Source organism: Patagioenas fasciata, chromosome 5, assembly GCF_037038585.1.
Source record: "Patagioenas fasciata isolate bPatFas1 chromosome 5, bPatFas1.hap1, whole genome shotgun sequence".
Taxonomy (NCBI): Eukaryota; Metazoa; Chordata; class Aves; order Columbiformes; family Columbidae; genus Patagioenas; species Patagioenas fasciata.
The window spans coordinates 52850067-52874340 of record NC_092524.1 but is presented as its reverse complement, the minus strand read 5'-3'; the positions used below and the strand labels follow the sequence as shown (position 1 = coordinate 52874340).

The 24274-nt window shown below is 36.4% G+C and overlaps 2 protein-coding genes across 2 annotated transcripts in view; one reads left to right on the top strand and one right to left on the bottom strand.

Moving 5' to 3' along the window:
- Nucleotides 1–130, bottom strand: part of TDP1 (tyrosyl-DNA phosphodiesterase 1) — a 48747-nt gene extending 48617 nt beyond the window's left edge. Inside the window, exon 1 of the mRNA XM_065840062.2 lies at nucleotides 22–130. The gene's annotated coding sequence lies outside the window, so the exon portion shown is untranslated. The remainder of the gene's footprint in view (nucleotides 1–21) is intronic.
- A 19-nt stretch (nucleotides 131–149) lies between these two features.
- EFCAB11 (EF-hand calcium binding domain 11) overlaps nucleotides 150–24274 on the top strand; it is a 64892-nt gene continuing 40767 nt past the window's right edge. Inside the window, exons 1-3 of the mRNA XM_071808620.1 lie at nucleotides 150–296; nucleotides 1425–1564; nucleotides 9271–9447. Coding sequence (XP_071664721.1) covers nucleotides 150–296; nucleotides 1425–1564; nucleotides 9271–9447 — 464 coding nt within the window. The remainder of the gene's footprint in view (nucleotides 297–1424; nucleotides 1565–9270; nucleotides 9448–24274) is intronic.

Here is a 24274-nt window from a genome sequence, read left to right as displayed (position 1 = left end):
GGCGGGAGGCCAGGGACTTACCTACAGGCCTAGCACCCAGGCAGCGCGCCCGAAACCGGAGCTAGGGACCGAGGCCCGCCTACCCCAGCGCGGCCCGGCCCCGCCTCGTCCCTCCTCCCAAGCCAATGGCGCGCGTCTGGTTTTAGCCAATGGGGGCCCGCGCTGCGCTTGTCCCACAGCGGCTGGTGGTGGCGCGAGGCGTGAGAGGGGTCGCCCCCGAGGGGCGGCGGGGCTGCCTGGGGGTGCCCGAAGGGGCGTTTCCGGCCTCCCAGAGGCCCACGTGTGTCGAGAGGCGGGCAAGCAGCTCTAGCATCTTTCTCAAAGCTACTAAACCGACAAAACAGTCACGTCTTAATGACCTGGATTAATCTAATAAGTCTTTATTTGACCTTAATATCAGTTTAGGGCAGGTGCGGTATTTGCATAACCATTCATTCAGCTCGATGTTAATTGCCGTGTCTGAAGTGCCTCGCTAATGAGATAACTGCGTGACAACTTCGAGAAGGGAGGGAGAGGAAAACAGGTGTAAAATTAATCAAGTAAGAGCACAGACTACATCAAAGCTTGCTCTGTCTGCCGGTGAACTGCCTTAGCATTTGGTTCTCATTACTCTGATTTATTACAAGCTTGTGACTGCAGTTAAGAAATAGTGAAAGTGCGTTATATCAACATGCAATAAAATTGGGAAGCTACACCTAGATAAACATCAATGAAATTTCAACCAGTTCGTGTAGTTTTAGTACTTTTCTGCAGAGTTGCATGTAATGCCTTTTCCTGAAACGATCTGCAGATATTCTCTTCACTACTATAAGATTAAATGTTTTATTATCAACCCCTGCTGAAGGTCTTCTGTGGGGAAAGCTCTTAGGAAAGTTGTGTGATATTGTATGCTGTGTGCATAATCTATTGTTTAAGTATGGAATATAGAAACGGTATTTCTTTTCAAAAATGCTTCAGAAAATGTGATGGATTCTGAATATGCTTGCATTCCAGTCTCTCCTTATAATGCCTGTCTATATAGTGACTTAGCTGAGAGAATTAAAGATGCCTGACATTTTTCAAGAAAAAATTCAAGATCTTGCAGAAGCAAATTTGATGTAATTTGGTTTCTAGAAGTCTGTACCATATATTCTGCTTTTGCAAAAAGTTTTTTCGTAACAATTACAGAAAACGTGGAAGTGTGGATACTTTATTTTAATTTAACAAAAATTTAGAATTAAATGCACTTAGTCAATTTGCAGATACTGTAACAAAGTAAATGGAGTTCTGACAGAGATGCAAGTAATCTTCAATAGTTTGGTTTGGTTTTTTATTTAATAGTATAGTTTATTCAGCAAGTACCTATTTTATTCTTCCCATAACAGTTATTCAAACTAAAAAATGTGGATCAGATTTATTGGTTTTTAATGCAAATCACTTTCTAGGATTTTGGAGCATGTGATGAAGATAACAAAGGTTATTTAAGCAGAGAAAATTTTAAAGTTGCTGTAGTAATGTTCAGTTGTAAGCCCTCAAAGGTATATATAGTTTTCATTTATGTTCTGAATATTCAGCTTATACGGATGTCTCACTATTGAGAATTCTATATATTGACTGGTGCACACTAATTGGGGTAAATTACTGTGGGTTATGTAAACAGAAATGCCTACTGATTCTTAACGTGATTTTCTTATCTGGGGTATTTATTTAAAAATAAAATAATCAAACCCCTAGTTTTGCTTCTGTGGACTGTGATGAGCAGAAAGATGCATTATATTTCATATGTGTACAAGATATACGAAATAAGTGATTTACTGAGCTTGTTATTAGTAATTATTGTTTTTTATTAGTGGTACACTCTATTTCTTTACTCAGTGGTTTTGGTAGATGTAAAACTACTGCATGTCCTAATACTAAACATGTATTCTCAAAATGATAGCTATTTTTGGTTTCAAGTAGCAGTTGGGCATTTTTAGTCTTGACTTCCCTAATATAAATCATTAGCTGTATGAAAATCTTAACAAAGGTAAGATTTATTGAGAAATCATGTGTTGCATACTCACAGGAAGATACAGGATAAATTGTATGGCTTCATGTAGTTCTGGAAGTTTTGTTTCTACTCTAATACTGCAAGTGATCTCAAAAGAAGAACACATGCAAGATTTCAAAACAAATACGTATGCGTCTGAGAGTTTGTCTTTCTCATGACCTGACCAATATACTATGGAAATATATTTAGCATAGAAATTATGATTCATCTTTCTTCTCCAGTTTGAGTAATCTTCCCCAAGGAACACTTGTGACTATTTTATTTTTTACTTAAATACATATTTTAGGAAAAATAGTCTTAACAAGGTCATAAGCAAAATTTTGTTGATGGTAATTTATAGTAAAACCACATGAATGTTTTATTAAACTGTGAAAATAGTAATCTCTAAAAAAATGGGTAGACATTTTCTCAATGAGCTCGGGCCAGGTCTAAAAATAATTTACACTTATAAAGTGAGTCTTAACTGCTGAATTATGAATCTGAAAATGCTCAGCTTCCCCTTATCTTTCTTCTCCTACCTGTTTTTACCTTCATGTAAAAATTAGATGTTCTGTTAAACTCCCTGAAGTTTTCTTCCAGTAGGAGTACTGAAAACATGCTTAATGCATTCAAACAAGAGAAGGTTCTGTGCGTAAGTCACTGATGGCTCCTTCTTGGGAAGAGAATGGAAGTGGAGGTGCCGGTTTAGTTATTTCCTCCTGAGAAGGTGCCAAGTAACACCTGCTGTGGCAGTGCTGCCACTACCTGGCTCAAATCCATTTTGTCTGTGCAGCTGCACAAGAAGTAAATAAAAAGTTTGTTCCAGGAGTGATTCTGTTGTCTGGTGGTTCTGGTAGCTCCTTAGTGGGCCCAATTGCAGCCACTGCAGCTCTTTACCTGGTGACTACCGATTGTGAAGCCCTGAAAGATCCCTGGGTAGACAAATACTTTTCTGTGTGGCTTTTCCTAACATGCGTTACCTATGGTTTTTGGCACAGCCAGACCTTTTGCTGATACCTAGGCCTTGTAAGTGTTCTTTTCAACATTCTGGTAGTTTTTAAGCTAGTTGTGAGAAACACAACTTTTTCTGTGCACCAGATAGGAACCAAATGCAGAAGTTAAAATCCTGAAAGTTGATTGTTGGGGTCCCGTTGTTGAGCATGTTATTGTGCATTTTACTTTGTTGTCAAAATGATTAAAATCAGAGACTGTTGTAACAGCTGTTTCATGTCTTTGGAAGTCACTAAGAACATCCCTTGCAAGGAAAGTACTTTCAAGATCTTTTACAAGAAATAGGCAATTGTGTGCATATGTTACTTCTTAGGGTGAAACTGTTTCCTCAACTACGCTAGATACCACAATAAACTTTTCAGTACAAATGGCAATTACTTAGCATCATCAACTGCAATCAAGCAACCGCATTTTTAGTAAATTGTCGCTGCGTCTTTTATTTTTTTGGTCATGTTTTCATTTATTCTATAAATTAAAAGTAGTACTAACTTTACCCACTAGATGTCATTAACAAACTCTTTACTGGAGAAGGTGGGACCTAAGATTTGAATCACATTCCTACTCCACTTTCTTTTTCAAAGTAATTTGTTGTTATGATGCTATATTATTTTTTATTGAGTATTTTATTGGTGTGGTTATTCATGGAGATTCTGTACTTACTGCTGATTAAAATTAAGCTTTCTGAGACAAGTAACTAGGAAAGCAAGAAAATAGAGATTGTTGGACTGATACTGTATGTATATTTGATTATTAGCATATAAAAATCATAACTTCTGGGAACTAGTAGCATTGTGGAAATACTGTTTTGGGGACTTAGACTTTTTTTTCCCTGAAAGTTTGGTTCAGTGATCCTCTTTTCCCCAAAATTATTTGAACAGATCTAAAATGCTCTCGTATTTCAACAAGCATTCAGACAGATAACTGCATGTTCAGGTGTTCAGAGTTTCAAGTGCAAAGGGTAGTGCAGGAGTAGTCGTGAAAATACGTTGTTTCTCCAGCTGAAGTTTCATTCCTGGTACTGTTACATACAGATCTAACTTAAGTGCTCTCTGCAGTGTACCTAGGAGGCCAGGCCTCCCAAAATGTCCAGTGTTTTCCGTGACCCAGCTCCATGCCTGCACAGCAGGACACGGGTAGGTCGGCGTCTGCTGCTGACTGAGATGCCGATGGCAGAGCAGCATGGGCTCAGGGCTGCTCACACCTTCCAGTTGCTCTTCTGGCACATCTCATCAAAGCTTTCTGAACAGAACTCCCTGCTCTATTTGTATGCCTGGCACAATCTACATGAAAAGTGTTGCAGGCCAAATGGAATATGTAGTCTTAGGTTAAGTGGTCGTGGCATGTTTGGCTTGTCTGCTCCCCAGAATACAGTATGCTTGGGTTACACTAGAAGCTGCTAACATGTTGTCTCCTCCCATGTGAGTTGTGTCAGTGCCACAACTACGTGCAGTCTTGTATTCTAACAGCATAGATGCGAGAGTTGGTACTCATGAGAACTCAGTCATGCTAAAAATCAGTATAAATATAGCCCCAAAAGGTCCTCTGTGTTTCTTGGGTATACACTCCCTTACATTGTTCAAAGATCTTTTCCAGGGAGCTCTTGGTCACCTCCTAATTCAGTTCTGAAAAGTCTGTTTGTTTGTTTGTTTGTTTTCATTGTGTTGTTTAGTGTTTTGCTCTTGTACTGTAATGAATCTTTATAGCACGTTAGTATTAGTGAGTATTAGTGAATCTTGGTAACACACTAAACAACGTGTCAGTCCTGTGATCCTATCAGATAAAATTGTGAGGTAAGATCCTATTGAAAGACAGCAAAGGAGACAGAGAGTACAAAATGAGACAGTAGTGAATTGGTTTCAGGATGGTTGTAGAAGCTGGATGATGCAAACAGGTTTGGTCGGTTTTTTTTTGTTGTTAGTTTTGGTTTTTTTTCATTTCCTTCTCATTATTTTCTACTTTTTTATTAAAGTTTTTATTTCAGACAGATTTAACAAATTAATTTTGATCAAACTAGATTTCAGAAGATAGTTGATTAAGGGAGTGGAGCATCTCCCATATGAGGAAAGGCTGAGGGAGCTGGGGCTCTTTAGCTTGGAGAAAAGGAAACTGAGGGGTGACCTTATTAATGTTTATAAATATATAAAGGGTGAGTGTCATGAGGATGGAGCCAGGCTCTTCTTGGTGACAACCAATGGTAAGACAAGGGGTAATGGGTGCAAGCTGGAACACAGGAGATTCCACTTAAATTTGGGAAGAAACTTCTTCTCAGTGAGGGTGACAGAGCACTGGAACAGGCTGCCCAGGGGGGTTGTGGAGTCTCCTACTCTGGAGACATTCAAACCTGCCTGCACACCTTCCTGCATAGCCTCATCTAGGTGTCCCTGCTCCAGCAGCGGGACTGGACTAGAGGATCTTTTGAGGTCCTTTCCAATCCCTAACATTCTGTGATTCTGTGAATCCTGTGTTCAGTTTTGGGCCCCTCATCATAAGATTGATAAGTCCCTCACCATTGAGGTGCTGGAGAGAGTGCAGAGGAAGGTGATGAAGCTGGTGAGGGGCCTGGAGCACAAGTCTGATGAGGAGTGGCTGAGGGAACTGGAGCTGTTTAGCCTGGAGAAAAGGAGGCTGAGAGGAGACCTTATTGTCTACAACTACCTGAAAGGAGGTTGTAGCATGGAGGGTGTTGGTCTCTTCTGCCAAGTAGCAAGTGATAGGATGAGAGGAAACAGCCTCAAGTTGCGCCTGGGAAGGTTTAGATTGGATATTAGGAAAAATTTATTCACTGGCAGGGTTGTGAAGCACGGGAACAGGCTGTTTGGGGAAGTGGTTGAGTCACCATCTCTGGAGGTGTTTAAAAGACATGTAGGTGTGGTGCTTGGGGACATAGTTTAGTGGTGGGCTTGGTAGGGTTGAGTTAATGGTTTGACTCGATGATCACGAGTCTTTTCCCACCTAAATGAATCTGTGATTCTATAAATGAGCTGACCATGGCTATTAAAGAGGATGATATTATTTCATTTAGTTTTGTAATATTTTTAGTGCTTGTATGATACATTTAGCTTGAACTTTTTCTTACTTTTCAAAGTGGCATTTCTTAATAGCAATATTATGTAGATCAGTGATAGAGGAAAGTAATTAGTAATTTTTACTGTTCAAGTTGGTAAGTGATGAAAAAGGTATCAGTTCTAACAGTTTTTTGATACGGTTCCACTGTTTCCTTAGGGAAATACGGGAGTCTTACATCACAGTTCAATAAATATCTCTTTCTGGAACAACCTTCCCATTTACATAGTTGTGCTTGTTTTTTTCTTACCCTTGACTTTATCAGTTATGCCCATACATCTGTTTGTGGGGTTGTGGCAAGTCTTATTGGAGAAATGATCCATTATAAAAAATGAAATGGCGAAACTATGTGGTTCCTTTTATCAATAAGTTCCCTCATCCCTTTAGCCACGTGGCCCCACAAGTATTCAATACATTTGAAGAACATTGTGGAGGCTGGTTCTGTTTATTTTAGCATTGATGCCAAAACCCATATTCATTAAACCACACCCTTACTTAAAAGTCTTTAGTTAGGCAACAAATACAGAATAAAGATTTTATTAGTATTATTTTTAAGAAAACAACAACATACGAATGTCTGAACCAAAAGTAGTGAACTAATGTGTAAAGCTAGATTATAGATTTGTTCATAGCTATTAGGTATTGAATATTTTTTAAGATGACCTTTTTGTCTCTGAGATAGCTTTACAGCCTGTTCTAGTAGGACATAAATTGCCAAGTCTCAAGCTCAATGAATAGGCGGCATTCTATTATAGGAGTCATTCTATAAAAGGAAAATTGTATACTATAATTTTCTGGGCTCGTATGTTACTCTGAAAGAGAAAAAATAAATGGTTGGAAAGCTTATATTGCTTTTTATGGTTTCGTTTCCACAGTTCTCCAATTGAATGGAAAGCTCTTCAGGCAGGCTAGTTCACTAGGTTTAGGCAACCTCTGTTATTAAAGAAATTGTGTATCTACAGAATCTAGCAGTTGAAAGCAGCAAGTCTTTGTCATCCCAGAAACTGAGACTGTAACAGTTCTTAATATATGATTTTTCAAGAAGAAATAAGAAGCACTGTAAGCTTGGTGTTTAAGATTTGCATTGAGACAGCAGGTGGAGCTGAAGGAGTTGTGCTTTTGAACCACTGCAGAAAGAATAGGATATGAATGAATCAAAAGAAAGAGTAGTGCAGAGCTTTTGTTATATTATTTGATAAAGAAAAATTTCTGCAGGATACAGTCATGTTGCCTTCTGAAGAAAATTAAGTTGTTTAAAATGAGCATGAAGCATATGTTAGGAAGTTTTGAGAAGGGAATATTTGTCTGCTTAAATATTGAGCTGAAGTGGGATTGGTTTTTTTTAAGTATCTGCAGAATTTTTGTATCAAGATTTTTGCATGTTTCACGGGGAGGCCTGAAGTTTTGAGGGGCAGATTTTTGTTTCTTAATTTTTATGTTTGATTTTAGAATAAATCATGAATTAAGTACTTATAAACTAGGTTTGCATCTCAATTTCTTTCATTTTCAGTTCATTGAAAGGACAAATGTGCAAGTAAAGACTTTCATATCATATACAGGAAGAATAACCAATCCAGTTTTACATTCAATTTTATTAGAATTTCATAGGATTCTATATCTGAGGTTATAGGTTATTTCAGAGGTTTTTTTCCAATGCTGAGAATGACGCCACATAGATTGCTTATGCAGCATGGATCTTTATCCATGACGTACAAGTGCTATTGACTTGGAAAAGTCCATGTTTCTCTCCAGTGCAAGGAAACATGAGATGGCAGGGAAAAAAAAGCAGAAGTAAATAGAAGCATTAAATTCAAATATAGAAAATATGTGAGAAAATTTAAATTCTATTGAAACATTTACATGATCATGATCTAACTTTCAGTTTTACTGTTGTGTTTATTTATCTAATTAAAATTATTCATAATTTTTAGACCACAGTCATACATATTTTTAACTAGAAAAATTGACATTTTTGCAGGGAGATTTATTTATGTTTTACATTTTTCTAGGTCTATTATTTGGAAAATTTTTAAATCTCATGAGAGCAAACAAGGCTGCACATTTGTACAGAAATGAAACAAGGCAAATATTTACAGTTTTTGATGTGCAAGGTTTTTTTCTCCTAAATATTCGTCGTACTAATTTAATTCTAAAACAATTAAGCAAAAGAGAACGCATGAAGGAGATAAAAAGAACTTAAGATGAGATGACCTAGATGCTGCAAAGTTAAGTAAAACACTACCAGAGTAACAAAGAGCATGATGATATTACTGTACATAAAGTCTTGTTCAGTAGGCTACAGCGTTCTAGGTGGATTGTCTGTTGTACGGTGAGCTTCTCCGCCTATTAAATCTCTAGCCATTCACCCTACCTACTTGCTATTACTACCTTTCATTATTTCTCATGCTCTCTACTAATTTATGCCATATATTTTATGGATTTGTGTCCCTGGTGATGTTTATAGATCTCTTTCACTTCTCATGATAGACTGAGGAAGGGAAACCAAAGCAACAAGGAGTTTTTATCATTCTTGTTGGAAAGTAGATGTGGTGATTCCTTTTCATTTCTGCTAGATGGCAGAGGATCTCCCATCACCAAACTGATACAAGGGAACTTCATCAGGAGCCTCTGAGCTCAGATGCAGATGGTCCTTTGCCCTTTTCTTCCTGACCTGAGATAGGACTCTGGTTCTTGAAAAGAGGGAAAGTGAAACATACGGCAGATCACATGTTGGGCTGATCAGATAAGCATCCACTCAGCTTTTTGCCATGAACTAAAAGGAGCTTTTGCAGTGTTATTTTTAGTGAGTAATTTCAAAGGACTTAAGGAGAATTTTTTAATGAAAGATAATTTTTGAAACAATGGTCAGAATAACTAAGATGTCAATGAAAATGATAGACTTGAAAGGTAATTTTACATATTCTAGAGTCTGTATTTTCAAAGTTTTACAAATCTAAAATTTTCAAAAGTTTTCCATTCAAAATATCTACTTTCAAAATTAAAATTGAAGTGAGAGAGTTGTAGATGTTATAGCCCCAGTACCATCAGACAGGGTTCATAGTGGCAAAAAAGAATTGTCAGTATAAAATCTTTCTTCGACTGTCTATATAATGTAGCCACCCAAAAACATTTTGCGAATTCAATAGTTTAAAGAGTGTATAATCATTTCAGAAATGTGAATTGATTAGCTCACAGGCAAACATAATTGTATTAAGTACTTTAAAGAAAGATTTCCTTGACATTATTTTTCTCTTGTCTATCTTTGAATTCAAAGATAGAGGGTTTTTGACTTTTAAAGACTTCAAGAAAGCCTTCAATTCTGCTTCTCCTCAGTTATCTGAAAAAATCATAGTTGAAGCCTTCAAGTAAACAACAAAGAGATCCTTATTCCTGAATAGCAGGCTTTTTGTTGTATGTATTTCAGTTAATTGAAATGATTGGATTGTATCATGCAACTGAAATACAAGCTTCAGTATGTTACTGTTTCAGTGCCTTTAATAATATATATTACAAATATAAACAATATTTGTAAATAACATAATGGTTAATATAAATTGTATACATAGAAATAATGAAAATAATAAATATAATTAAAATAATACATATTAACGGTAATTTTTTGCCTGTGCTGTTTCTGAAGAAGCCTAAAATCTTCTACCTCTACACTTTCTCCTGTAATCAGGAAATCTGCATTCAAGAGCTGTCTCTTGAAAAATTCAGTTAAACTGTAGTGCATATTGCAAGGCAGTAGTGGTGAGATTTCTTACAAAATGAGATTGGCTCAGAAGTGAACGAATAAAGTTTTGAGAGTCATTTGCAGACATAAAAAATTGATCTTCTGCAGTTGCCAGTAAACATTATTTTAAAAATATTTTGGAAAACATTGCATTGCAAAGCGTAAAACTTTCTTTTTGTCAGGTGAATTATTTGTTTGGAAGCAACTCAGTCATTGAGAGTAGTCCTTCACTTTTGAAGACACAGCATCAGATGGTTTGCTGAGCACCACCTTTACAAGGTGGAGTTGGACTTTTGGTTGTTTTTCATCTTTGCAATTATTTCGAATCATGGTACAAAGTGTTAGAGCAGAACAGGAATTGGTCTGAGCATCTTTCAAGCCACTGGCATACGATGACAAAATCAAAGTGCAGAGTGTCTGATGTCTTAGATGGTAATTTTGTGGTTTTCCGCTAAACATGTAATACATTTTGAGGAGAGAAATTATTTTAAGAGGGTTTGAGAAGTTTTGTGGTGTATTTTTTTGATGTCAAATTGATTTTAGTGTCACTTTTTGGTATATTGTCAAGAAATGAATAGGAAAATGTAGGTAGCATAGCCTGAGGTACTATCCTTTAAAAATATTTTATTGTAGGGACTTCTATGGAGGGCCAATTTTTCTGCGCGGTGTTTAAAATGTTTTTTTCTTGAATATCAACACTTTTTAGGTCAAAAAAGCATATGTACTTGCTTTTCATACGGCATTTTTCATTTTGCATTTTTACATATGCTTTTTCATTATCTTCCTCATTGAAAAAATGCCAAATAAATTCAGACTTAGCTTCATATTGTAAAATAGTTCTGAGAACTTTTGGCCCATCATTCTGTCAATGAAACTCCCCAATTTTGAATTTAAATTATAATCATGATGAAGTTATAAATGAAGGAAAGTTCAACCAGATGTTAAGATATACTCTGTACCCAGTAAAGAAGATACGTCGTGATCAACAGCAGCTCTAAGGCTGGCATTATCACAGTCCAGCAAATTAAACTTGGTATTACATGTTTATGAATGAGGTGTGGAACCGAGATATAGCTGTACGTATTTACTGGAGTACAGGGCTATGAAACATACAGTTAATATCCCTGCTTTACTTTAACATTGCATATTCTTTTATAGATGTACAAAGATGTAGTGAATTAATTTGAATTGGTTGTAAAGCTTCAGGACATTCTTGGCATAGGAATTGCAGAGGTTCCTGCTAAGGTAGATGGAGCGATGGTACGTTCTTCCATGATGGGACTCTTTTCAATGGGCAGCACACACCAGAATTTCTTTACAATATTGCTGCTGTTCTGCATGTAGCTACACAGATATGAAATGTGACAAGTCCTTTGCAATAATAATTTGTGATAAACGGCTGTCTGTAAGTGAATGTGTTGTCTTTTAAAGTGGAATACAAATACTTAAAAAAAATATTTCAAGTAGTGTTTCCCTTTTTTTGTTGTGAATGTGTCATATTCAGATTATACAATATTATTAATTACTGCTGCTGGGAAAATATTTGTCTTAGCTGTGGCATTTGTTTAGAAAACATAAGTTATTTGTATGCTAAATCCTTAGACCATAGTAATGAAAACAGTAACAGAAGTAAGCTGAAAACCAATCACATGTGAATGTGAGTGAACCTATAAATGATGAAAAATGTCTTACAAAGCAAAAGTGGACAGAAAAGTCTCACGGAGTTTTTAAAGCTAGCAAGCATAGATCAGATTTTAAGGAAGAAAAGAAAGCATTCACATTTTATGCTGCTGTGCCTTTAGATTGATAGGATCACACACTAGAGGTATATTAGTACTTCTTGTACATATTGGTACTTTCCATACAGAAAATGACCTAATTGTCTCGTATTTCTTTCATGTAATTATCTAGTAATGAGAAAATAACCAGGCTTTCAGAGCCACCCCATGGAAGAAATCTTATGCTCTTTTATGCAAGTTTGATTTATAGACATGTACTGCAGAGCACAGTGAATATGAGACATTCATCTTCCTATGGCTAGTTGCCATGGAAACGTAGTACACAGTACAATGTCATTCCAGCTCTGGTGATGCCTGCAGTAGTTTATTCCTTTGTTGTTCTTGTTTCTTAAGCAACTGTCTTGCAGCCTTTCATATTATCACACTTCATCACCTACACAAGTCTTTTTCCTTATCTCTTGAGAACCATCTCTAATAGAAAAGATGCATTTTTTTGTCTGCGCTTGCATATCAGTGTATGTACTTTCTTCTTTTTTTTTTTTTCCAAATCATGGGTTAAAAGCTTGCCCCTTGCCCACGAATAGTGTACCATTGCCCTAAAACTGGTAAAAGAAGATGGTAAACCATACTGAACATCAAAGTGGAAAGGACCTGGCTCAGCATCTTTATTTACTGTCTCCCCTGAGGGACTGGACTTAAAACTGTTTTTTTGTAACCAGTATCTCTCTCCAGGAAGACAGAAAGTAAAAATAATCCAACAGATTCTCCTGTCTATCCTGAGCTGGCATTTAGGAGGTGGACAAAGATCCAACAGCTGTCTTATAATACCCACTCTGTTTCCCTCTGTGGCGTAAGAAATAAGAGGAACTGGAATAAAAACTGAGATCCTCGTAATTAATCTAAAAAAGTACTAAGGATTTTCAGGGAGACAAGAGTAAAATTGATTTATTTTTACTTTTTGAAGCTGTACTCTCACACAAATTCTTCTTTTTCAAGGCAGTACTTATTTGATGATTAATTACACAAGGAACTGTTACATAATTAAGGCTGTTGGTGTTCCAGGCTCTGCCTAAGTGGGGTGATATTTGGAAGAAAACATATATGGTTGAAACATTTTGTAGAGAACCTTGAGTTAACAGCTAAACATAAATATATCTTTTAGGTAATATTAATTGTGAGTTTCAGTTCGTTTTTTGTATGTATAACCAATTTTGTAATCCAATTATTTAACAACATCCTCTGCTACCTGTGGTGGGTTGACCCTGGCCAGCAGTTAAGCACCCGCCCAGTCACTCACTAACTGCCCCCCCAGTGGGATGGCAAAAAGAATCGGAAGAGCAAGAAAACCCATGGGCTGAGATAAGCACACTTGAATGAGTCAGGCAAAGCTGCACATGCAAGCAAAAGAGAATATGGAATTTATTCATGGCTCCTCATCGGCAGGCAGATGTTTAGCTGCTTCCTGGAAAGCAGCACTCCTGTTGGTTACTTCGGAAGATAAACACCATAACCACATACATCTCCTCCTTCCTCCTCCTTTCCCCAAGCTTTTATTGCTGAACATGTCATACAGTCATAGAATGTTTTGGGTTGGAAATGACTTTTAAAGATCATCTAGTCCAACTCCTGTGCTGCGGGCAGGCACATCTTTCACTAACTAGATCAGGTTGCTCAAAGTCCCATCCAACCCGACCTTGAGTGTTTCCAGGGATTGGGCACCCACGGCTTCCCTGGGCAGCCTGGTCCAGTGCCTCACCACTCTCACTGTAAGAAATTTCTCCCTTATAGCCAACATAAATCTACCCTCTTTCATTTTAAAACTATAACCCCTGTCCTGTCACCACAGCCCTTTGTGAAAAGTCTCTCTCCATCTTATAAGCCCCCTTTTTATATTGCAAACCTGTAAAACAGTCTCCCTGGAGCTTCTCCAGGCTGAATGGCCTCAACTCTCTCAGCCTTTCTTTTATTGCAACAATAGGTGATATTGTAAGTCTCTTTACAGCATGAGCAACACGTTTCATATGGTATGGAACAACCCCTTGGTCAGTTCAGGTCAGCTGTTCTGGCTGTGTCGCCTTCCAACTTGTTGCCCATGTCCAACCCGCGCAGTGGGGGAGTGGCGTGGGACAAAGCAAGCGCGGAGGCTGTGTGACACTGCTCAGCAGCAGCCAAAACACTGGTGTGGCATCCACGCTGGTCTAGACACACATCCAAAAAATTAACTCCATCCCAGCCAGACCTAGTACAGTACTGTAAATTCAAATTATTCCTTCATTCTAACACTTGTCTATTACACATCACTAGCTAAATCCTAGAGGAACTGGGCATATACTGTTCCTATGGAGCAGGAAGCTGTTGTACATGTACTTCACAGCTAGTGAAAGCATGGGGCTTTCATTATAAATAAATCTGACACCAGTCATCCTAACAAAAGTTTTAAATAGGATTTCTAGCAGATATGACCCAGGTGTATATATTTTCCCAATCCTACAGAAAATTCAGTTAACATTTTGAACTTTTTTGTGTATCACTTTATCTGAAGAGAAAGGGACTGCTGAAACAATTGACATAAGCACACATAGGAATTTTTGCAGGTTTGAGAGCAAAATCTATCGTGCGAGTGTTATACAATATGCTACACATTTACACACTCATTCCTTCTAAATAGTTGAACATACTTTTTTCTAATTTGAGAAAAAAAACATGAAATAAACCTTAAAATATTTTTAAAGTTAGTAATTTAAATTAAGTTCTTATTTAACTTAATCATTTGTGCTTTTCTAATTTTGAGGATATGTCCAAACAAGTATTTGCAATTATGTTGGGAAATTTAAGTAAGTCACTGGTTCCTGCCTCTTAGTTATCACTCCTTCCCTTCATGCCGGGTTTCTTTCATTGGTATTTGAAGCACAAAGCAAATTGTTTTAACATAAACCATTCTTAGTTCACATGAATCCTTTTTATTTTGCATTGCCATTGAATAGGGATATGCATATGGTCACTTACCATAATACATCCATGGTAATATAACTTATTAAAATGTGTTAATACTACAATAAGTGCTTAGCTGGTCATGTCCTTGGGGCTCTCTTTTAAAGACAGTTTCTTTCAGATGGGGTAAAACTGTAACATATAATTGAAATATTAGAATGTGGCCACTATAAAATAAACCAAATTCATAACATCTTTTTTTGTTGTTGTTATGAATAACATCTGGGATAATAGCAGTGCAGATATCTTTTTTCTCACCTGCCAGCATGCCTCAAATGTGAATCAGTTCTTCTAGCAATAGCTTATATTTATTCAGTTTGGTGATCTCTTTACAGGGACTACCTACACGAATGTTGATTATTTTTTAATTTCATTGGATGATTAGAAACTGGGAAGGAGACCTACTCCACCAAACTAGTTTCAAATAAACTATTAAACAGCTATTTGATAACAACAATTCATTTTCATCCAAAGCTGAACCTCTACCCTGAAGGGCAAGACATTTCTTAAGCTCTTTCCGAGTGTATTTTTAATCAAAAGTAGATTTCTCTCCAGTGTTAAGAATAAAAAGCAAAATAAACTGCATCTTTTATTTGACATGTAATTCAAAGTGCTAAATTGTTGGTAATTCGGATCAACAGATTTTTTAATTTCATAACCAGTTCTTTTAACAAACTATTTCTCTGGATTTGTGCCCTGTGCTTCTAAATATAAAAAAGAGCGTATGTGGTTTTGACACAGAACTTCAGTGTAATTCCCAGGGAGCTGGTTCAGAGAAAGCTCTATTCAACCCATTGATTCAGTGCAGTCAAGAAGGATTCCATTTCCTGTCATTGTGAACAATATTCCAAATAGAATGCTGGCCATTTAGGATCCTTTGTTAATATCATCCTTGAGCGCTTGTGGTACTTACCTGCCACGTATTCTGGAGAAACATACCCTCTTGTGTTATTACTTTGTTTGAAAAGAGCTTTCTGTGAAAAGGCTTTAATTGCCCCACTCTAGACTTCCTTCATTCAGACGTGACCAGAAATTGTGGCTTCAGTTTTCTTCCCTCTGTGTGTGTGTACTGTAGCATTTGTAGGAGAAGTAATTGATTCATGCTAAATTCTCTTTTCCTTTGCAAAAAAAGATCTTTCATGGTAGTTTCTCACCTTATTTGTCTTTAGTTTCTAGACCCTTAAAGTCTTATAACTTGTAATTCTTTCATCCCGCCACATCCCCATGAATTCACAGCTATTTTTTCCTATTTCTCTTCCTTTGTCTACAAGGGTTATTAAGTAGGAATAGAAAAAAACTTGTTAGTAAAATGCTCCATAATTATTTTTTATTTGGAACATCTGATAACGCCCACTGTGATAGACAGATAATGAGTCAGGAAACTGTTTGCTTGTCAGATATGCTGTTGTTATTCCCATATTTCTGTAGAACAACATTCTTTTTCCTAGAAATCATGTCATACTTTTTAGAAACTTTTCAATAAGTAAAACTATTAGTTTCCCATATGAAACTCATAGTTCCATTTCAGCCAAGAAATCCCTGTCCGGATTCTATATCCTAGAACTGTACAACAGCTGCAATTGCATTCTCTGCATTGAATGCAGACTCTTCCAAATAAATTATTTTTATTTATTTGTGACCTCATTATTAGTTATATTTGGATCCAGACAGGCATTAATAAGACAAAATGTGCAGAAGAGCCTTTTGTCAAAATCCAATATACCACCAATGTTCTGTGTCCTCTGTTAGGACTACTTGGCATGATATAATCTTTATATCTTTATAAGGGGAATGCCATGTATGTGCTGTATGAGTATCGCAGGTGTATTCAATCCACTACCAATCCTTACATGTGTTTAACAAACACTAAATGTCTGAGAAATTTGTTCGACTATTTGGATCATGTTTGTTTCTCTTTCATGATGTTTTCCTCTAAGTTAATCGTCAAGTACCAAGAGGCTTTAAAGGACATCACTGATGTCTAGAATATTGGTTACTTTGAAAACAGAGACTCTCTTCTTTTCCTTCCCCAGTTCCAAGTTTCTGCTGCCAATCTAGAATTCACCAAATCTTCCTAGCTAGATAGGGTTGCGAAGTCTCTTATAGCAGTTAAACGGCTTTCTTTAGAGAGTTCGGTTAAATGTTTGAATTTTATAAGAATTATGAAATAATTGGTTGGAGAACTGCAAACCAGTTTCGACAAAACCACATTTTTGCTGGGTTATGATGTTTCAGTTATTTACTTGATTGACTGCCTATTGAAAGCCTGTTGTCAGAATTATGTGAGTATAAGGCATTGGAACACGTGTTCATTTTGCAAGCAGTAGAGTACATTCCTGGGGTTGCTCAGACACATGCAGAGGTCATATTTCTTACCTTCGGAAAGCATAAGGAAGCAAATTCCAATCTTCCTATCAGGGTAACCCGCCAGTCTATATTGCCAAATAGCCTGCAGAAACAAGTAAATAAGTTATTTCAAGTCCTTCGTTATTTGAAGTCTTATTCTGCAAGCTAGTTATGAGTCTTTGCTGAAAGTAAGCCAAATTCGATACTTAGAATGAAGTTTTACTGTTGAGAAATTGATCTGTTATCTCTGTAATTTAACTGGTAAGTACATTTAGCAGAGCAAAAATAATGATCCTTTTGTAACTATCTTGTATTAAGGATTTTTTTTTTAGTATATTCTTAGTCAACCTATCTACTGTGTTTTATGTGTGCATCTTTGTCCTCTGATTATAAGCTTCTAGTACTGTTAATCTCTTTCAGAATTAAATAATTTTAAGAAATGAGTGAATGAACAACCCTTGTTTTCTCAACAGACAGTTTTGGTTCATTTTATCTACTCTAACTGACAGTGTCTGTTGCTTCATCTAATAAATACTAAGCTGTTTGTCTTACACATCTAAATCGCAAACTTGGCGGCAAATTCTCTTCTTCCTTCTGTTGGGCTTTATCTGCTGGGTTTTTCTCCCATGAATAATGTTAATATGGCATATACACTACGATGCCAAATGCAATGTTAGTTCTTTACATAAGTTAGTGAATATAAATACATAGAGCATTGTCTTCTTCTTATGCATAAATATACATAATACATTGTGAATAGAATTTTTGAGCATAAGTATTATTCCAGTTTAAGGACCTAATAAATTTTTCCTTATATTAATTTTATAGTTAAAAATAATTCTACAAAAAAAAAATTAAACATTTCAGTGTAATTTTAAAAGGCGTATCAATTCTTATTTGAAATAATTATATCAACTATTTACTCTTTTCTTTGTGGCTTCTTGTGTTGGAAGGTTCATAGAATCATCTAGGTAGGAAAAGACCTTTAAGATCATCAAGTCCAACTGTTAACCTAATACTGCCAAGTCCACCTCTAAGCCATCTCCCTAGAACCTCGTTTATGCATCTTTTAAACACCTCCAGGGATGGTGACTCCACCACTTCCCTGGGCAGTCTGTTCCAATGCCTGACAACCCTTTTGGTGAAAAAATTTTTCCTAATATCCAGTCTAAACCTCCCCTGGTGCAACTTGAGGCCATTTTCTCTTGTCCCATCACTTGTTACTTGGGAGAAGAGACCAACACCCTCCATGCTACAACCTCCTTTCAGGTAGTTGTAGACAGCAATAAAGTCTCTCCTCAGCCTCCTTTTCTCCAGGCTGAAAAGCCCCAGTTCCCTCAGCTGCTCCTTATCAGACTTGTGCACCCACCAGAATATCTGCCTTGTTGGCCTTCACCCTGATTCTTAACCGTGAACACTCAACGTGATTGTCGCCATCATTAAGCTTTAGACAATCCCTAACATACATGGCTACCTACCCTTGCCTATCCTTTCCAAAGAGTTTATAGCCATCCATTGCAGCACTCTGGTTATATGAGTCATCCCACCATAATGGCAACTATATCATAGTTTTTGTGCCTCACAGTGGCTTCCAGCTCCTCCTGTTTGTTGCCAATGCTTTGTACATTCCTATAGATGCACTTCAGCTGGGCCATTGAGTCTACCACCTTTTTGCAGGGAGAAGCCTTAACTCCTACTTGACCATCCTCAGATGCTCGCATGGTTTCTAACACATCAATAACCCTTTCATCTTAACTGCTGCATAGATCTCCACCCTCTACCTCCACCAAGACGGCAGACAAAAAGACGGCACTAGCACCCCATCCCTCAAACATTGGTGTGCCTCCCCCAGATTTATCAGACTTTTTCATGCTAACAAACTGTGCTTCATATACACTTCAAATGGAACCTTGTCTGGAGTAATCTTGTAAAAAATGTCAGTAAGGAGGCACTGGTGCATTTAATTAACAAGTCTGTAATTAACTAGTTTGTTCTCTGGCCCCCACCTTAATCTTGTTCTTTTTTTCTGAAGATTGATTTTAGTAAATGTGTGTCATGCTCATTTCCATATATGTATATAGCACAGCCATTCTGTTTCACAGACTTGTTCCTCTGTTTTACATCCTTTTAAAATCCCAGCTGTTCAGGACTGGAACTTTTTCATAGTTGGCCTCTTCTGGTAGTGGATTTCCTTTCCATTTGCTGGTCTTTCATTTAGAAGAAAGTAAACAGTGGTCATACCTCACACATAGGCCTGAAGGTAACTGAAGAGGTGTGAATCTTAGAGACTATGGCTTCTGAAGTCAAGTGACTAATGTTATTGGTGTTCAGAGATCATAACTTCACTCAAGCAGTGTCAGTAGTTAGAATTTATTGTGTTTGGAAAATACTGTTCTTGCTTGTTAACTGTTCTCCATAGTCATGGCTTGGAATAGTAACAGTTTGGAATTTTTTGTCCTTGATATTGTTTTATACATTTGCTTTTAGGGGTGGAGAACCTAAGTACCTACACAGAAGTTGGAAATAACTTCTTTCTGCTCTTCAGTTAAGAGAGGTGTTGGTAGCAATAAATGCTAGTTTAAGTCCAGAGCTTAATTAATAATGTCAAGAAATCGGATGACAATCCCATAAAAATGTATAAAAACTTTTTAATCTGTTTATGAAACACGGTAAGGATTTCTTCACTTGTGTAAGTTGAAATTATGTTATCTTGCTGAATTGAATGTATGTGGAGGCCTACAGAGGCATATATGTGCATTTGCTGTTTATTAAGTGCATGTGAGGTTATTCTACTTTAAAATTTACATGACTTTGCAATATAATAAGATACCATATACAGCCTCCTAGTCTCACATGAACTCTTTCATAGTCTTGTGTCCTGATAGTAGGACCCCTTTTAGATGTTAAAGGAACTTTTATCTACTACTGAAGCTTTAACGGGGAATCATGAAGCATTCTTGAACATTTAGGGTTATACAGGTTAAACTGGTTTAACCTTCTGAAACTTCAGGAAAGTCCAGCATGGTGACAGATGTCCAGCCACAACCAGGAACAACCTTGATTTACCTTTGGTGACCACAGATACGAGCTCTCTGATCTGTTTGGCTTGTTTGCTGAACCTGGTGCCGCCAATGGTTTCTGATGGTTCAGAGTTTGTTGGCCTGCATCTGCATGACATGGTTTTTGGGGAATAGTGATGAAGAAAAGTACATGTTTATTTTGGTTTGAGATGTCATCCTCAAATACAGCAGAAGAGAGAAGCTGGCAAAAGCCAAAGTGAAACAATGAAAAATTATATGAACAGCAATTCCCTCTTACATCTGTGCATTTTTAGTAAGTGCCAGAGGCCTAACATGTACAATGAGGAAAGTAGAATGCTTTATTTAAAATTTGTTGACATTATAAGTTCATTGAAAACCTGGGGAAAGGAGGGCAATCAATAGATCATGGACATGGACTAAATCATGCTCGTGGGTGAATGACATAATATATTAAAAAAAATCTTATGAGAAATTGTTATATTGCTCAAATTGTTCATTTCTTCATCTTTCCTCCTCACCTCTTTTAATATTTCTTAGTCCTATGAAGACATGTATAAAATGGAACAAGATTTTTGGAGCAGATGGGAAAAGTAGATGAAGGTGCATACCAAAGAATAAAGCTTTCTCCTTTGTGTCAAAAGAGTGATTCAAGACTGACATTATATAACTGCCATTTAGGAAACACACATTTTATGTATTGCATGCTGATGGTGCCATTTGGCATCCTTTCCAAGGGGTACAGGATACTTTTGAATATAGTTTTGATCTAAGAGATCACTCTTCATTGTAGAGTTCAGTGCAAAGGTAGAGAGAGGCCTTTTGAAGGGGTCTCGTATGTGTTGATATGTGGAAGGAAGACTTAAGAATGGGTAGCTGAAACAAATGACAACATGCTGCCTACTCTGGAGTAGGAGGACACCTTGGCCATTCCATATGGTTGCTTTTAATCAATGCCACCTCTCTTTTTTATTTCATCATACACCTTTCTGGTGTTCTAGGGAAGTAAGTCTTTTGAATTCACATCTTCTGTCTATCCTGCCTTAATTATTTTTAATACATTGGCCAATTTCAACCAAACTGGAAACAAATAGAAATCTAAACCATCCTAAGTGTCTAGAACTTAAATTTTTAGTGACGTGTGGTTTTCCAGCTGAGGCAGAAGACATGCTAGTTATTCATTCTGAGAAATAAAAGCAGGCTATCTGTTAAGGCTGTATTTAGCAATTTCTTACATATATGTAGTTTTTAAACATACATACAATTTCAGTCAGTTGTGGCATATACTGCCACTTACTCCGCCAAGCAACACGGAAAATGAAAAGGGTGAGAAGCATGAAGAGAATTGGAGGTATTGTAAAGTGAGAAGTCACTAGGAATCAGGTTATTATGGTAGGTGAATGAAGCAAATCTATAGAAGGCTAGATTCATTATTTCTCTACTCATTAAACATCTTTCTGATCTTCTAAGTATTTTTTTTTTCTAGAAGAGAAAATTGGATTGATGCTGACAGCGTCTGTTATTTGGCAAGGCTAATTCCTTAGGACATTATTAACCCATTTCTACCCTGTCATAACCCTGTCTGGCTTTTTGAAGATAATTTATTAAAATATTACATGACTCTGAAAGAAAGAGAACAAAAATGAATAGAGTTAGGGGAGGCTGAAGGATAGCAAGTAGTTGAATTTCTTTCATATTCTATAATAGTTTATAACCAAACTTTTTCAATTTTTAATGTGAATATGAACCCTTAAAAGTGGACACCTATGATGTCTGTATAGTAAGTCTTAAAAATCTTTCAGAGAAGGCTTACTGCAGTTTCCCTGCTTGCTATTCTGTGTAGCTTTCAAGAAACATACAGGAACAAAGCCTACAATTTCCTAATGGCTCAAGTAATTGGTTTACCCGAGACATTCTGCATTTTAAGTCTTACCTTTGCTCCTGTGCCTTAACTACATCAAATCTACACTTTTCTCTGCCTCTAAGACCCCACCATATTTATGAAACAAGGTCCATCTCAGATGCTAATTCACGCTGTCTTTTGCCCTTCCTGCAGGTCCCTGTTTTAGTAGCCTTCCTCTCTCTCTTCTATTCTTGACTTCATACCTCTGCTAAAGTTAACAGATGCATTTCTTCATGCAGAATGTATATTTTTTTTTTTAATTGAAAAGAGATAAAAATGAAAAAGAGCATCAACACTGAGTATCAAAACTGTATAGCTGTTCAGGAATTACTTTAAAAATTGCCTAGATATTCTTAGGCAAGTTACCCTGAAAAAGATGTGAAAAAATATGGAAATCAACAGCAATATTGAATGGGATAAAGTATTGGAAAAGAATGACACAAATCGGAAGTAGGACATGTTCAAAGATAAATGAATATATGTCCTAATGTTATGCATGTTGCTTAGCAACAGGTAGTAAAAATGTGGATGAAGAAGTAAGTACAAAAAGTAATTAAAGGAAAGAGGCATGTGCATGGCATGATACAATATAATAACCAGGAATACAAAAAGATGAGGGGAAAAAAAAAGATGGAGAAAAAACAAATTTAAGGAAATATTGAAACTTTTTTTATTCTTTGTAGGCTGATTTTTTCCTTGTAACATCAGCAAGCAAAAAATAGGCAGCAACTTCCTCAGTAATAATGCCTTAATATAATATAGCTTACCCTAAGGAAACATAAATTTTAAAATGTGAATTAACTGTAAAGAAAAATGTAAAAAAAAATCCCCCACAAAATAATAAATTCAAAATATAATAAAATTTTATTTTGCAATGTAGCATTAACACAGATTTATTATGATTTCAGCTACTTAGAAAAACAGCATTTGAAATAATACCATTCTCTTTTGGAAAGAATCCAATTTGCCCACAGTTTCTTCTTCTGAATCAATCCTTGAAAGAGTATTTTCATGTGGGTGCTTTTAAAGGCTTAATTTTCTAAAGATTAGATGAAATTCCTTATAGTACAGTTTTTCACTTAACCATCTTCAAATATGGTTTGGAATTTATGAAGAACACTTTTTCTAAAAATCTATCAAAATAAATATTAGGGTATTTTCTCTTTCCCTTTCCCTTTCCCTTTCCTCTTTTTTTCCTCTGCACCCGTTGAATCAGAAAGTAATGCTAAGAGTATCCGACACTCACAGATCAATGAATATGTTCAGAATGGTCATCTTGTAGGAGGATCTGATCTGTGGTTTATATACGTGCCGGAGATTGTGTACCCTTCTACAAATTGCTGTGCTGTTTGTGCCTCAGTTTCCTCATCACAAAATGACATTTCTCACCAGCCACACTGAGCACTTTCACATCATAATCACAAATGCTTTTACAAAGTTTGACTATTTGTGCAGTGCCATAATGGAGGACTGCAAAATATTACTGTAATGTATGTTTGGTAGTACATTAAACTTCTTTTCATAAAGAATTATTGAAAAACTGGCTACCTAACAGTAGAGATCAATGTAAATTCTAATCTGTTGTTCAGATGTCGTTTTTTTTATATTGTTATTACTATAATAATTTGAATTATGACTTGATTAAAGCCATGTTGTAACAAAGAGCTGAAATCTGAAATTAGTAGGAAGGACGCTACAGGAGACATTTGGAAATTTGCAGCTAAAAATATGGAATTATTTGAAATCCCAAGACTCTTGAGATTCTGTATTCCCCTACTCAGCAGGAATTTGTGACATCATTACAGTGCTCCAATTCCACACACAAGGATAAAAGTTGTTTATATATATATATATATATATATATATATATATATACACACACATACATGTATATTCTGTTAGCTCAATTGCTTGTAAAACAGATTCCAACTCCAGTCATAACCTATATGAATGCTGTTATACCGATACTGATTTAAACCTGGAAGAACTGAGGTTACAAATTTTATTTGAAAAGAATAGTAAAGTTGCAGAATCAAGCAGTCAAAGATGGATTTGCTGTATATTTTTTTTTTAATGAATTGAAGATTATGTGTTTTGTAATTCTTCAGTTATGTGACTACATGTTGCTTCCTTTTCTTTTTTAAAGAAAGAATTCCTGTTCCATTGTTTCATTCATAGTCATCAAGTGATATTGTTCAATTAATGAGCATCTGCTCAGTGTTCCTGCTGAGTGCAAGGCCTTGTGCCTGATTTAATCCATGCCATTCCAACTCTGCAAAGTTAATTCCAACTGTGTTTCCATTTTCATGTTACCATATCCTCTGGTCCTGCACCGCCAGTGAGTATTGAGAGATCCTGAGTCATAGACTGTGGTTCTTGAAAGTGTAACCTTCTTTAAAAAAAAAATGACAAAAAACAACCAAACAAAACAACAACAAC